The sequence below is a fragment of the Eleginops maclovinus genome, chromosome 3, assembly GCF_036324505.1.
Source record: "Eleginops maclovinus isolate JMC-PN-2008 ecotype Puerto Natales chromosome 3, JC_Emac_rtc_rv5, whole genome shotgun sequence".
Taxonomy (NCBI): Eukaryota; Metazoa; Chordata; class Actinopteri; order Perciformes; family Eleginopidae; genus Eleginops; species Eleginops maclovinus.
In genome coordinates, this window is record NC_086351.1 from 26,930,789 (window position 1) to 26,947,649 (window position 16,861).

General features: G+C 41.6%; 1 protein-coding gene across 6 annotated transcripts in view; it reads right to left on the minus strand.

The window, feature by feature from the left end:
• The window catches only part of LOC134861661 (intermembrane lipid transfer protein VPS13B-like), a 325,581-nt gene extending 310,027 nt beyond the window's left edge, over nt 1-15,554 (minus strand). For 5 of the 6 annotated variants that reach the window (XM_063879048.1, XM_063879049.1, XM_063879046.1 and 2 more), the window contains exons 1-3: nt 15,419-15,540; nt 13,343-13,501; nt 11,774-11,917 (exon numbers count right to left, since the gene is read on the minus strand). In XM_063879048.1, coding sequence (XP_063735118.1) covers nt 11,774-11,917; nt 13,343-13,489 — 291 coding nt within the window. In that variant the 5' untranslated portion in view covers nt 13,490-13,501; nt 15,419-15,540. Of the gene's footprint in view, nt 1-11,773; nt 11,918-13,342; nt 13,502-15,418 lie in introns of all 6 variants that reach the window. The other variant, XM_063879045.1, reaches the window with a different exon arrangement.
• Nucleotides 15,555-16,861: the final 1,307 nt, after the last annotated feature.

The window sequence follows — 16,861 nt, forward strand, 5'->3', positions numbered from 1 at the left end:
GGATTCCAAGGCGCTCCCAGGTCAGCAAAGAGATATAATCCCTCCACCTGGTCCTAGGTCTACCCCTCGGTCTCTCCCAGCGGGACATGCCTGGAACACCTCCCTAGGCAGGCGCCCAGGCGGCATCCTCACTAGGTGCCCGAACCACCTCAACTGGCTCCTTTCAACGCGAAGGAGCAGCGGTTCTACTCCGTCTCCCTCCCGGATGAATGAACTTCTCACCTTATCCCTAAGGGAGATGCCAGCCACCCTGCGGAGAAATCCCATTTCGGCCGCTTGTATCCGCAATCTCGTTCTTTCAGTCATGACCCATCCTTCATGACCATAGGTGAGGGTAGGAACGAAAATGGCCGGTAGACAGAGAGCTTTGCCTTCTGACTCTCTTTTCGTCACAATGGTGCGGTAAAGCGACTACAGTACCACTCCCGCTGCTCAGATTCTCCGGCCCATCTCACGCTCCATTGTTCCCTCACTCGAGAACAAGACCCCGAGATACTTGAACTCCTTCACTTGGGGTAAGGCTTCATTCCCTACCTGGAGTGGACAGTCCATCGGTTTCCTGCTGAGAAACATGGCCTCAGATTTGGAGGTGCTGATCCTCATCCCAGCCGCTTCACACTCGGCCGCAAACCGATCCAGTGAGTGCTGAAGGTCACAGACCAATGAAGCCATTAGGACCACATTATCTGCAAAAAGCAGTGGTGCAATCCTTAGCCCACCAAACTGCAGACCCCCTCCCCCACGACTACGCCTCGAAATCCTGTCCATGAATATCACAAACAGGATTGGTGACAAAGCGCAGCCCTGGCGGAGGCCAACCCTCACCGGAAATCGGTCCGACGTACTACCGAGGACCCGGACACAGCTCTCGCTTTGGGAGTACAGAGATTGGATGGCCCTGAGTAGAGACCCCCTGACCCCAAACTCCCGCAGCACCTCCCACAGTATCTCCCTGGGAACCCAGTCATTCGCCTTCTCCAAATCCACAAAGCACATGTAGACCGGATGAGCGTACTCCCAGGCCTCCTCCAGGAAAAAGCTGGTCCATCGCTCCACGACCAGGACGAAATCCGCATTGTTCCTCCTCAATCTGAGGTTCGACAATCGGCCGAACCCTCCTTTCCAGCACCTTAGAGTAAACTTTCCCGGGGAGGCTGAGTAATGTGATGCCTCTGTAATTGGCACACACCCTCTGATCCCCCCTTTTAAAAAGGGGAACCACCACCCCGGTCTGCCACTCCTTTGGTACTGTTTCCGACTTCCACGCAATGTTGATGAGACGTGTCAACCATGACTGTCCCTCAACACCCAGAGCCTTCAGCATTTCTGGGCGGATCTCATCCCCCCCCCCAGGTTTTGCCACTGTGGAGCTGTTTAACTATCTCAGTGACTTTCCTCCGTGAGATTGGAGTTTATCCCCCTTCATACTCCAGCTCCGCCTCTAACATAGAGGGCGGAGTTGTCGGGTTCAGGAGTTCTTCAAAGTGCTCGTTCCACCGTTGTTAAGTTGTCCAGCAGTGGCTCATTGAAATATGGAAAGTGGACTGCTACTTGGAGAGGTCCCAGTTCACCTCCTAGGCCCTGCTGTGGTGCCCTTGAGCAAGGCACTGGACACCTCCAATTCCCCCTCCCCATTGCTCCCGGGCGCTGCAAAATAGCTGCCCACTGCTCCTAGTACTAGGATGGGTTAATGCTGTGTGCATGTATGTGACTAATAAGGAGGGTTTCATCCTCCGATTCTATATCTATATCAGTTGAGGTCAACAGCGTCCCATCCTTACTGTACACAGCTTAGATGGTTCCCTGCTTCCCCCTCCTGAGGTGTCGGACGGTTTTCCAGAACAACTTTGGTGCCGACCGAAAGTCCTTCTCCATGGGTTCTCCGAACTTCTCCCACACCCGCTGCCTATGCCTCGGCCACGGCTGAGGTGGCTGCCCTTCGGGCCTGTTGATACCTTGCAACTCCGTCAAGAGTACCCAGGGATAACATATCCTCAGGAGTACCCAGGGATAACAAAGGCCTCCTTCTTCAGTCTGACGGCTTCCCTGACCACCGGTGTCCACCAGGATGTTCAAGGGTTACCGCCCCTTGAGGCACCTAAGACCTTGAGACCACAGCTCCCTGCCACAGCTTCGGCAATGGAGGCTTTGAACACCGCCCACTCTGGTTCAATGTCCCCAGCCTCCACAGGGATGCCTGAAAAGCTCCGCCGGAGGTGTGAGTTGAAGGCCTCCTGGACTTGGGATTCCTCCAGACGTTCCCAGTTCACCCACACTACACGTTTGAGGTTACCAGGTCTGTCCAGAGGCTTCCCCCGCCACTCGACCCAACTCACAACCAGATGGTGATCAGTTGACAACTCCGCCCCTCTGTTCACCCGAGTGTCCAAAACATGCGGCCTCAGGTCCGACGATACGATAACAAAATCGATCATGGACCTTCTGCCTAGGGTGCTCTGGTACCACGTACACTTATGAGCATCCTTATGTTCGAACATGGTGTTTGTTATGGCCAATCCATGATTAGCACAGAAGTCCAGTAACAAACCACCACTCCGGTTCAGATCAGGGGGGCCGTTCCTCCCAATTACGCCCCTCCAAGTGTCTCCATCATTGCCAATGTGTGCGATGAAGTCTCCCAGCAAGACTAAGGACTCCCCTTCAGGAGCCCCATACAGGACTTCTTTCAGGGTCACCAAGAAGGCCGAATACTCTGAACTGCTGTTTGGTGCATAAGCACACACAACAGTCAGAGTTTTCCCCCCCCCATAACCCGCAGGCGTAGGGAAGTGACCCTCTCGTCCACTGGGGTAAACTCCAACAAAGTGGCACTCAACCGGGGGCTTGTGAGTATCCCCACACCCACTCGGCGCCTCACACCTTGGGCAATTCCGGAGAAGAATAGAGTCCAACCCCTATCAAGAAGTAAGGTTCCAGAGCCAACGCTGTGCGTTGAGGTGAGCCCCACCAGATCCAACTGGTAACGCTCCACTTCCCGCACGAGCTCCGTCTCCCCCCCGGGCCTGGCTCCAAAAAGGGACCCCGGGCTTCCACCGGGCCGGGTATCCTCGCTTTCAAGTGTGTTTTTCATGAGGTCTTTTGAACACATCTTAGTCTGGCCCCTTACCTGAGACCAATTTGCCATGGGATTAATAATATTAAAGCATTATAGAAATATGATCAGAGAAATATATCCAAATTTGGCCAATATAAGACAAAATGTTGATAACATTTGCTTGTTTATTCAATATATGCACATCCCAACTATATAAAGATTTAGCTAGGTCATAAAACAAACAATTGATGCGGGCTTTCAGGATGAGTTTAGATATAGGCCTGATAACCTTTAAAAACAAAGGGTTTTATCTTCATAGTCATAGAAATACTGGCATTATTCTGAAAAGGTATATACACATATATAGGGTCCTACGTACTTAAATCCTTTCCTAACAATCCCAACATATGCTCTGAGGTTCAATTTTCTGTCCCTTTACAGTTCTCTTTCTCTTTCATTAGAACACTTGCTCTAACTTCCATCATTACTCCATCTTTTTATTATCTACAGTCAGAGATGGGTTTTGTTACTGCTACTGGATTCAAGAAAAATAGATTCTCCAAAGCTCCATTTCTGCACTCTCTGTCTCCTGAGTCCTGAAGAAAGGGCCCTGCTGAGCTGATGATCAGACGGATTTATGGTGCAATCTCTGTAAGCCATTTGCTCCATGCGAGCCTTCAGAATCAAAGGCAAGATTTCCGGATGGCATTGGGATAGAGATTATCCAGTTGTGCTATCTGATTGCAAACTTCCACGGGCTGTTTTTTACTTATTTAACTTTTTTCTTTGCGTTTCCTGACTTGTAAAAGATGAGTTGCACAGACACAAAGACATAGGGCACATTCTATCAGGGGAGACTGTTCACTATGTAGGCTGACAGTGAAGGTACTTCGATTGCATTTTAATGTTTTATTTGATGACACATACACTCCTGAACTTATTCTTAAGACTGGAGAAAAAATGACAAGAATTAACATTTTGCAATGGTGGATCGTAACCAGGTTGTTAGAAACCAAGAGAGACCAAAAATAAAGAGTAGGCAATTTATTGAAAACTGAATTTAAATTCCAACAGACTGTTCATCAGCTGATCAGAAGTTTAACACCATAGCCCCCCCAAAAAGTGATACTTTTGGTGTCACTTAAAGTGTCAAAATGAACTCAGTAGCCCATTTTTGTTGTTGTTTTTGCTGGTGTTTCCAGGAGGCTGGTGGGAACGTTGCTCCATGTGGTGAGGATGGCTTCACGAAGGGCATCCACGGTCTGGAACTGACATCCGTGTTTGTAAACTTCCATTGCCATCCATCCCCTAACGTTCTCTATGGGATAAAGATCAGGGGAACACACTGGTGCCAGGGGTAACGTTATTGTCCTGGAAGAAGTCCCTCTTCAGGCGGGTGTTGTCCTGTTGAAAGACCCAGCCATCACCGCAGACGAGGGCCCTCAGTCAAGAGGGAGGCCTGCTGCAACATCTCCACATTTGACGACCCTGCACAATCTGAAGCTCTATTGTGCCATTGAAAGAAAAAGCACCCTAGATCAAGATCTCCTCAACAGTACCGTGTAGAAAACATCTCCAGTGGGTTCTCCTTGTCATGCCAGTAACGGTGGAAGCCATCAGAATCATCCAGGTTAAATTTGTTCTCGTCAGAGAACAAAACTTTCTTCCACCTTTCAATGTCCCATGTTTTGTTGCGTGGGAGGAGACGTGGCCTTTATGGTGATTGGACTGCAGTCAGCATCCGTAACGGCCTTCATTTGGGTCGAGGATTGGCCTGTGTCCATACTTACAGCCCCATAGGATCCTCCGGCTCAGCACAGGTAAAACATTTTTGGCTCTACCACTTGCCCTTTTGTCCCGTAACCCTCAGGATCTTTTAAGAAATGTAAAATGACCGTCTTACTGCTTCCCACCTTGGCAGTGATGGCGCGTGGCGAGAGGCCTTTTTTCTGCAGCTCAACAATCCTGCCATGTTCAAAGAAAGCCTTGTCTGTCTGTCTGCCTTTCTGCCTTGCCTTCAAGAGGTCATGACAGTGTGGATGCCTAAATAAAAATGACATGAAAGCCAGATTTTTGCGAAGATTTTGACTTTTTAATGCTGAGGTGTTAAACCTTTGGTCAGCTGATGAACAGCCTGTTTGAGTTTAAATGCAGTTCTCAATAAATTGCCTACTCTCTATTTTTGATCTCTTGCTCCTGTTCCTTCTTTTTGCATTTTGAAGTATCTACACAAACCTTTTTACAATCCACCATTGAAAAATGCGAATTCTTGTAGTTTTTCCCCTGGTTTTAAGATTTTGTTCAGGAGTGTAGTACAGTATAAAGTCTTAGTGTTTTTAATTGTCATTTTAGAAAAGAAAAAAAATGTTAAAGGTCAAAATGTTTTCAAATCTGTGTGTAATTGATTGTTTGAAACTAAAAAGTATTGTGTTAAATGCATAAATTATTGTCTAAGGTGGTAGATTTGAGCAAATTAAACAAGAGAATAATGACCTGGGGGTTTCAACGAGTCTTCAATAGGGGGTTCCCTAATTCACATATATTACCCATTACTTAGGAGCAATGACGTCTGGTGGCAAAGAGCCCTAAAAATTGTTTGGAAAGAATCTAACAGAAGAAGGGGCCTAGTTGGAACATATGCCAAACCAACAAGTCTCAGAGGAACCTCCCCAAATCATCTTGAATCAGAACACATCAGTGGCAAATGCTCTCAGCACCCATAAAAGTCCCAGATCAAGCAGAGAGCTGAGCCAAAACCAAAACGTCTCTCTTTGGTAAACCCCAGCCCTTATCTTTGTCTCGTAAAAAATAAAGAGTGCCAGAGAATGTAATGATCCAGTGTATGTGCTGTCCAGCCAGTCTCTTTCTGTCTTTGGTGATCACACCTCATCTTCAACATATGGAGCAGTTTGCCAAGATAGCAAGAAAAATAAGTGTGCACATAGTTCTGCAACATGACATAAATGAGTTATTTTAAAACATAGTTTTTACCTGTGCAGCTTTTAACATTATTTGATTGCGTTTTGATTTAGAACCACCTTAGATCAAACAATTCATTTATTTCAAGTAACTCAACAGGCCACATTGAGTGTGACTTTAGACAAGTATAAAGAGGTTAAAGTTGATTACTGTTGATAAACCTTTTATCCCTATGCGCAATCTCCTGTTACATACAATATAGGCATAGACCAGAGCTTAGACTTATTTCATATTTACATTTTCAAATTTTAAATTTAAACGATTTACATTTTGGACAAAAAAACTGAAACGGAAAAGAAAAATGTAGGCATCTACAATAAATCTGAAAACTAAACAAAAGTGGTCCTGATTTGAAAACCCAGGACGTGCGTACAGTGTAATCATTAAATAATGCCCACAGCTTTAGTAAAGCTCCAATCATAGAAGATTTCTAAGCTTGTTTCAGAGCACCATGTGAATTAAGGACACAAAACCTCACAGATAACAACTTTTGTATTTTGTTTTTTAATTCACTCTTGTATGTGAAATAATTGTCTCTATTACTTCACTTTCTGCACATTAAGTGCTCATTACGGCTTATTTTAAGCTGTAATTTGAAAATATAACTCTGATCTGATTTTGGTTCTTTACAGATGGGCACTACTGAGCAATCTCAATATCCCTAATATAAAGTAGTTCCTCTCAGGGTGAAACACAAACATTAAAAAGGTCCAAATAATTCTGGTCAAATTGAACAATCACTAATGAACTTTTTTTTTTAAATAGGATTTTTTAAAAGGCCAGCGCTCAGGCTTCAATGGTAATTATGAAACCAACTATAATAATGATATTATTCATCATTTCCACACTTGAGTTGCATGAGCCCCACCACAAAGTTTCTGTCTCTATGAGATTTAAATTGTAATATTGTGCATACACTTTACAAATTGTGGGCCATCAACCAAATGACTTGAAGGCTTCAGGAAGAACTGTCAATGTACAGATGTTCATACACCTATGCCAAACTCCTTGCATCCCTTCTTCCATCGATTAGAATTGGACCTTGAAATGCATTTGAGAAGGGTGGCTAATCTCCAGAGAAATATCATCTCTTTTTGGTCGCAATATTGTAAAGGCCTTCAAACCTTTTCCTTCAATCAAGGAAATTCAATGTAGGAATGTGCAACTACAGAGATAAAATGGCAAATATTGCTGACTAACAACTTTGTAACAGGTTTAATAAAGATCAAATAAATATAATACAAGTTACTAAACAAATCTAAAGAATCTAAGTAAACTGGCTGCATTTTCTTGACTTAGGAACACAGTAGTCAGCATCCTGCCAGCTACTCATTTAGGAAGGCAGCGTAGTGGCTCATTTAAATTCCACATGCTAGAAGGACTTCTGCTGTTAGTCTGGCTTTGCTCCAAATGATGTCTCATACCACTGAATAATTTGTCCAAATGTCGTTGGCAATTCCCACAAATGTTTTCTTGACTGGGAGCCTTTTACAAAACATCTGTAACAAACTGTTGTTTTGAGAATATAACAGTACCGGTTCTGGTAAATCACCTTGAGCTGTGTATGATGCATAAAAGAACACATTTAAATTTCCATCAAACTGAAACCTGATCGCATGAGCAGTAGCCACCGGCATAGTATGATATTCGCCATTAGCTCTGGGCAGCTCAAGCTCATGTGTTACAAATCTTTTTTGCCGCAGTCTATATAATTAGCTGTAATTGACTTCCCTCGAAATGTGTTTCTTCTGGGACATCTGGCTTCGAAACTTCAACCTTCCCATAACTACCCAGCATTGAGCTACACTTTCATTTTCAAAACTGTATGGGTGGCAAGGTAGGACCAGGCAAAAATACATTTTAGGAAATGGCCTCCATATACCACACCTAAAAGGTTTAAGTAATTATAACTAAACTAAATACAACAATATAAACATATTTCTTGGAATAACATTTCCTGATTATATTTGACAAAGACAACTTCTCAATCTTGATGCATAAAGGGGATTTTTTTTGTAAACAAAAAACGTGTTACATTCTATGTAAGAAAAAATCAGAAAGAAAAAAGGCAACTGTTCTTAAAAACTTGCAAGTTAAATTATCTTAAAAGTTTCAAATTGGCATCAATCACCATTCAAAAAATGTCTAGCTTCAATTTGCAGTTGTCTTTTTTCTTCCTTGCCTTTGAGGGTGCATTGCTGCATGCAGTGGCGGCAGCAGAGTATTTTTTTCTGGTTCAACTACGGTGGGGCTAACCCATACTGCGGTGGGGCTCATATCAATGCCATAATTTCAATGTGAATATTTATTCAATAAAACAACACCCTCCCACAGCTAGAAACACGCACACGCGCACACACACACACACACACACACACACACACACACACACACACACACACACACACACACACACACACACGACAGACAGACAGACAGACAGACAGACAGACAGACAGACAGACAGACAGACAGACAGACAGACAGACAGACAGACAGACAGACAGACAGACAGACAGACAGACAGAGAGAGAGAGAGAGAGAGAGAGAGAGACGGTATAGTTATTAGTTACGTTGTCTTAAAGCCATATATAGTCTACAACACAACAGCCAAGAGTCAAAACACATCTCCAACAAATTAAGTATGCTAATTAGGCAACAAGACCGCAGCAAGGAAGAGCACCACCACTATCCAAAACATGTCGGCAGGCGAAGCAGAAAGTTGCGTCCATCTCAACCGAATATTCAAACCAGCTGTATGTGCCAAACCAGGCAGCATTGAAAGATGCTGGACAGTGGTTGGCTGTGGCTGGCCATGCCAGCCCCTTTCCTCGTCCTGTTCCTCCTGCTCCTGCTGCTGCTCCATCCCCTGCTCCATCTCCTCTTCTTTTTGCTCATCTTCGTCCGGCCGAGCCTGGCACATGGAAGACGCGGGACCGGAGTGGTCGTCTTCCCCTGCAGGTGTTAAAGGTGTGTCCTTATCCAACACACCCGCCACCGCCATCTGTTGTTCCGTCCGACGACGTTTAAAAACAAATGTATCCATGATAAAGTTTGACCTGAGCTTAATAGGCTACGAGCACAATAGAACTTCCGGTTAACTTCCGCGTGTTGAGTGTGCGCTCGACTACTTCCGGTAGGTTGTGTTGTTGTGGAATTTGATTGACAAAGTTTAAATATGAGTGATTTCGGGTGAAAGAGAGGCGGTTGGCGTATCAACGTTTAAAAAAGACTGCACTCCATTGCTGTGTACCACTTTGTACGAATTGGTTGAGGTACAATAGTACTATAAGCTTCCATAGCTTTCCAGTGGATGTGTCGGTGAGAGCCGAATGGATGATAACAGTACGGCGGGAAGACTTCACCCCAAGCAAGACGAGTCGTGTTCGCAGCTGGCAAACATCTACTGACTTATATTTTAATTAATAAATTATTTATTTGAAATCTATATCAACTTGGTCTCGCTTCGTGTTGTTTAATTTCCCTCAGGTGGACTTGACTCACTGAATACTAGTTGGTTTCATGGTAGGGCTAACGGTAGGGCTAACACAATTCTTGGCTGGGCTACCCTGGCGCCGCCTATGGCTGCATGAGACACACAACAAGGACTTAAAGGTCCCCTATAATGCAAAATGCACTTTTTGAGTGTTTGTACATAAATATGGGTCCCCTGTGTGTAAGAAGACTCACAAAGTGTCAGAAAATACAACCCTCTCTCTTTTCCTCTTTACCCACATCTCTAAAAACGGGGGTACAAACGAGCTGATCGAGATTTGCTGCGGTTATAACCGAAATGTGGGCTGGCTTTACATTGAACTCCTGGCAACGTCCCACCCACGTGACACGTCCCAACCTATCGTCTCCCATATACAGTCGGCGAGCTGAATTCCCCCCCCAGCTGTGTGTCTGTGTGTTCATCAGGAGGGACTTAGAGTAAAGTTCTTATATATATAATATATATAATGTCGTTCTAGCTTTAAACACTGAAGAAAGAACAAGCTATGTGCTTCATCAGATAAATGCGTCTATGTTTACATTAGTAAGCAGCGCTAACACTCAGAGCTAACGCTGTGCTGGAGAGACTATGTGTAATATCAAAGGTTCTGTCCTTGTGGTAAACCCGCGAGAGAGAAACGTTTGAGCGTTTGATACTGTTTCAGAAATAATGCTGGATGTGGTTTGGAACATAACATGGCGTTTAATCACGGCAGCGTTTAGCTGAGTTTCTCCCGGTAGAAAACTCTCTTCAGAGAGCTCATGACGCTGCAAAGGGGCGTGGCCAGCAGCAGCTAGTTCATTTAAATCTACAGTCACAGAATCAGCACTTCAGGAACAGGGCTGAAATAGAGGGGGATGAGGCATGCTACAATGGGGGATCTGTTTGGTATTTTGAGCAAAACACTTCAGACATGTTTTGTATAGATATGGCCCTACAATATATTGTTCAAATATAGTATAATTGGGGACTTTTAATCAAAATAAATTCTATAGTACTATAAATTGGGGTAAAATACCAAAAGGGCACCTTTAATTAGCCTAATTTGACAGAGTAGTGAAATAATCTTGAATTGTTTATGAATGTCCTAAATCTTGTTATTGAAAAGCACTACTCAATGGTTGGAGACTAAATAAAACCGATGATAAGCAAAAAAGGGGAAAGAGCAAAGTAGTTAATAGCACTGGTCAAATTTAGTAGTCACCTCTCAGTTTAAGTATTTTTTAAATATTTGTGGTTAAACGAGCTGTCCCTCTTTTTAAGAGATTGACGTGGTTTGTGAAAGTGTGTGCTTTCCTGAAGGAACGTCCTTTTTGGTAAAGGAGAACGAACAATTGTAAAATGAAAAGAAAATGTTGGGAAAACCACAGTTAATAAAGGTTGTACGCTGGAATCTGTTTAAAAGATAAAGGCAGATGCATTTTTTGCAAGAGCATTTGCAAATAGTTCATTCTGGTAGCATGAATGACAACATGCTTTCACCCCAAATTCTGAAAAATACACACTGTAGACATTGTAGTCTATTGTTTAAGCCCAAATGTGTGTGGGTTTTTTCCAAAAGCTTTTGAAAATGTAGATTACAATCCAAGTCATCATTTTTTTTAAAGTTTCATCATTTGCATTAGTGATTTCTTAATTCTGGATTCTGTGCAAGCTTTCCATTTTTCTCCCCAGATAAGACAGGTTGTCTGGTACAAATGGACACACCTTGCTTAAGCACCAAATCGGCATGAAATACTGAGTAGCACAAGCAATGGGACTGTCAAATTAAACTAGTAGAGGCCAGAAGTGGTTAATATAGCAAACAACCTGAAGTTAAAAATAGTAAACACCATACTTGTGAACTTGTTTTTTCAATAAACAACTTATGGGGGTTCAGCAATATAGAAAACATCAAATATCACAATATGTTTTATCTAATACCTTAAAATCAATACAGCGACAGTTCTGTACTGTTGCTTTTAACAAAATGTTTACAAAATATTTTCATGAGATTTGAGAAACATTAATATCATTAATGTGGATAGGGCTTAGTGGGAAAAGGCAAATAAACCAGCTGGAACAGTCTGCTAAGTATGTTTATTTAAAACAAAGGCAGTGCAAAAACCTTTTGAAGCAAAGAGAGCGAATGCAAAGAGAAAGCCTAGCCTATAGGCATGAAAATAGTTAGGGTTGGTAAATCAGGAGAAGATCTGGTCAGTCCTGCTACGGTCGTATAGTGGGAGGAAAGATAAACCACTGACCTGAGCTCCATCTCTCAGCTTCAGGATGCACTCCATGGTGTTGATGGTAATGACCACAGGCTCCGAGCCCAGCTTGGTCCACGGTACGTGGATACGCAGCTCATGGATATGACCACTCATGAATGTAAAGGGCAACTTCAACTCCTATTAGTATGCAAAGACATTAAAAAAAAGCAACAGATAGCTATTAAACTGTAGTTGGAATAATATTTACCATAGAATTATGTCTGCCATGCAGACAACATTGTAAAGACATGTGGTTAGATGACTGCTGAGGCTTCAAGAACATTTGGATCCTTCATCCATCCAATTTCTAAACAATTCTTTCAAGCTAATATTTTAAGAGGAAAGGATAGTAAAACAAGAGTTACATATTGCATATTGAACCAGACTGCCTACACAAGCTTCACATGCCTCCAATGTAAAGTATGTCTGCTGAAATAAGTCCCACAATGTTTCACTAAAAATGTTCTTCTCTTCTCTTCATAATAGAGAGAGGGTCTTTACATTTTAAAAATGGTACTGTCCAAATGAAAGACAGTAGAACAATGGAAAACGGAGGATATTGGCCAAGGATTCGCCAAAGCATTACATACCAAAACCCTAACACAATTCAGTGGTCTTGCTGCTTCCAATGAGAACCTTCATCACCATCTCTGTTGGGTTAGGTATTGCTTTTCAGAAGCAGTCAAAACCCACTCAAAATAAAACATTTTACTTGAACTCATGGCAGATTGATTTAATCCAGACATTACAAGTATAAAAAAAGAAACTGGGTCAAAGATAAAACTGCAGGAAATCTATCAAACTCCTACAAATCCCTGTGTTCCTTCCAGAAAGAGTCTCTCTAACAACCCCCCCCCCCCCATCTGCCTGAAGTGCCTCCAGACACCTTTGTTTACTTCAGTAACATAATGGCATCACTATGTTACACTCACGCTTCTATACACTAGCATTTACAACACATTGTACGCTAACAACAGAGCCGGCCAGCTAACCAATCAGAGCAGACTGGGCTCTGGTTTCAGACGGAGGGTGAAAAGAGGTGCTGCAGCACATGAGAAACATAAAGAGCTTTTGGAACATTAAAGCATGGAGACAAGTCCAAGTAGAGACACTACATACTGATATGAATGAAAAAGAGCATAACAGGGCCCCTTTAATAAACTAAAGCCATAGACAATCAACTGCAAAAATTGCTAGAAAAATTATATAATATGAATGATATATCATATGAGCAAAAGCCTTACATGCTTTGCAGTAAATTGTTTCTATTAAAATATACAGGAAAGAGACATTAGTATTAGAAAGTGTATTATCATTAATACATCAAGACATTATGGTAATCTGAGAATCTGTGTGGCTGAAGCAATATGGACCAGCTAGTATGTATAGACATGAAAACATTTCTCCCACAAGCTACACTGAGCCCTCACTCATATCTATATTTGGTCAGAACGTAATGACATTCAAGCAAATAAACCATCATATAACTGAGAAAATAGAACCTCTGTCATCCTAATAAGTCTTGTCTTCAAATAGTTAAAGAGTGCAGAGGATATACAGTACCTGTTCCAGCACATCCAGCTTCAGGTCCAACTTGCTGAGCACCACATCTCCACCCCAGAGAGACAGCTGCAGGTCAGATGGCTTTAGATTCTTAATATACTTGTTCACATAGCTCATCAGGAGTGGTGTAACATAGGACTCCAACATCTTGTCCTTGCCCTGAAAATGCATCACACATTGAACAAAACATTTGTCATTCAACACTGTCTATTTGTACATAACACATACATACTGCACATTTTGCACACGTCTGCACAGCCCTCCACTTTAAAATATAATACATTGCACTTTGCCATATATTGTTTTAAGTGTTTTAGTTTTAAGCTTTTAAAGTGCTTTGTATATTTAAATGTAAAGGTGGTGTAAATACTTTACTATCTTTATATTTTTGACCTACTTTTACAACTTATTTTCTTTATGTTCACACCACCAGACACCAAAGCAAATTCCTTGTATGTGTAAACGTACCTGGCAATAAACTGGATTCTGATTCTGACACTTCAATTGCCTTAATATTCCAAAATATTTCATTTTCAGATACTGCTGCTTGTTTAAACTAGACAACAGTTTTGTGCATGTCAGCTCACTGAAAAGGCTCATATTGAATGGAGCCACAATTAATGAAATTATGTAAAGTAAGACTTGTAATAACAGGTCAAAATATCAATTTGAAAATAAGCTTCTTCTTATTATTATTATTATTATTATTATTACTATTATTAATAATAATAATAATTTCTATTTCTATAGCGCCTTTCTAGGTACCCAAGAACGCTTTCCATATTGTGAGGACAGAAAAAAAAAACTAATAAACAAACATAAAAGTAGGGCAAATAAAAGAAATAAAAAAATTAATAAAATGGAAAAAAATATTAATAATGTTGTCATTGTTCCTTGGCCCAAGAGAAATCGAGACTGTGCATTTAAGGCTTTAGCTCTGTAACTTTTGAAATCTCTCTGAAAGAAAGAAAACACTACTATAAATAATGAATATATGACAGCTGAATTCAACTTAGCAACTTTGATTTCATGGTCTTGGTTTAGTCCCTTTTTATAGAGGAAAGGGGCATGTCAAAGTAGGAAAAGCACTGGTGAGATTCATAATTTTAACAATGGCTCACTTCCATTAGAATTCCAAGTAAGCTCTTCCACTGAGTCAATTATTCAAACCTGTGCTACAACCACAAGTCCAAAAGTGATAAATAGAAGCAATCCTGAATAAATAAATGACTGCAAAGGACAGACATGTTAAAAATCCTTTATTGCAGTGGCCAAATGTATTAAAAATTCAACATGTTTAAAACAAATCTAGGTGTTTGTCAGGGTTAGTTAAAAAAAAAACAACAACGAACAAACGGGTGTGGCCTCACTTACCCGGATACTAACATGGCAGGTGAAACAAGTCATAAAAATTAACGCAAAATGCCAGGAGGTTAAAGAGACAAATATACTGAGAAGCATAGTGCAGAACAAAACAAACAATACCATGTATATTTTACAGACAACATGTGAAGGGCAGCAGGAGAGCCACTTGTTATAAAGCATATTACTTTTTTCTGCATGCCATGACTGTTGCTCTGTCTTTTATTAGTTTATGTTACACATTGGGTCTTTTATAGGTGATAGCCTATTTACGCTAAGCAGAACAATAATGGGAATTCTGTACACATGAGCTGCAGGTTTTTTGTTCACTGCTGACTTTACTTATAAATGTCAGTGGCCAAATTTAAAAAAAGGTACATATTAATTGCCATCAGTGCTTGAATAAGCCAGCTTGCTCATATGAATTCATTTTTTATGCGATCGACTATAAAAGAAAGGTCAGCAGTCGTTAGAAACTCAAATCTAAACGACTTACAATGGAACTAAATGTAACGTAAGGAATACATGAAGGAGAGTCGTGCTACGTTGTAAGAAATGTAACTTGTGCGGAGTAGCTAGTTAGCTCTCCTGTCGGTCTAGTGATACACATTAACGCAGGGAAGCTAAGCTAACTGCTCAGAAGAAGTCCTGCTAACTTCGTTTGGCTTCAGAAAACGTATAGCCACAAGTAAATATAGAGAAGCCATTGCTTACTTCACTCACGCGTGTCTCCTGTTGCTATACCGTGAATTCGATGTTTATTATAACATTATCATCCTGTCAACCAATGTTAGCCAAATCGCTCCACGGCTTCAGCCCCAACGTCATCAGTAAACAACAGCGCGGCTTCCGTACATCTAGTGTTGCCTTTGTGAATGTGGGAAATGTTCTAATCGCGTTGTCACGCTGGTCTTCAAACCTGCACCCTGATAATGAAGAAACGGGCGTATCAGTGCCATTTCGTTTGAAAACATATAGTTTTATATTTATGGTGTTTCAATCCATCCAATCAATAGCCTGTTTTAGATGAATACGTGTGTTAGTCACACAAGTGACATCTCAGATAAAGGATTTCCGAGGAGCACGGGAAGGTGTCAAAACACGTAAAATTCGTCATAGCTTTGGCGCGCCCCTAGTCCTTACATGGCAGTGGAAACTCACCTTTGTTAAGAAGCTAGACAGGGTTGGGTGGGTTTAATAGGCTAATGTATTCCGATTTAGTGCATAGTTACCTGTTGTCTAAAACGTTTTTTGTGGGGATGGTCATTTAACCGTTATGATGGAATGTCATTATCATGGTAAAATACCTTGAGCAACTGATGCTCACTGAAATGTAGATACTGTTATTGGATTAATATACTGTGCTGTGTAATACATTCTAAATTTAAAATAATATTGTAACGATTCAGCATCACCTAGCAATCATAAAAAAAACATATTAATGCAATTATATGCATTTTATGCATTCAAATAAAAGTTAGGCAGCATCGTGGTGAATTTTTTTTACTCAAAAATCCAACTTGTAAACATTGTATTTCTGCGGCCATTCGTTTCTTTTGCCGGTTGCTCTCTTTTTGTTTCTGAGGATTTCCATGGCTGCTGCCAGTTATTTTAAAGACATATAACACAATTACAATAACTAATAAGTAGCCTAGAGTTCTTATGTCACAGCCTGTCAGTTCAAATACATCTAACTCCAAAACCAACATGGTCTTTATTTTAGTTTCTTTCACTTCAATAATGAGCAATTGTTTTTAGGTCTTGGGGATGTATCAGATAGTTGCGCTCATGCAAAACTCGCTGAGGGTCAGGAGATCATGGAATCAGAGCAGCCTCTCCCTGTCCGTTAGATAAAGACTTCTAAGTACACAGTCCACGGGCCCGTGTGTGTGTGTGTGTGTGTGTGTGTGTGTGTGTGTGTGTGTGTGTGTGTGTGTGTGTGTGTGTGTGTGTGTGTGTGTGTGTGTGTGTGTCTGTCTGTCTGTCTGTCTGTCTGTCTGTCTGTCTGTCTGTCTGTCTGTCTGTCTGTCTGTCGTTATATTCATAGTCTGGCATTACAGTGTATTTGAATGCATTTTACGTCTTCAAAGACAGTAGGCTATAGCTTTATTTTAATTAAAATGAGGGCGTAGTTATTATTTTTTTAAAGTTTAAATA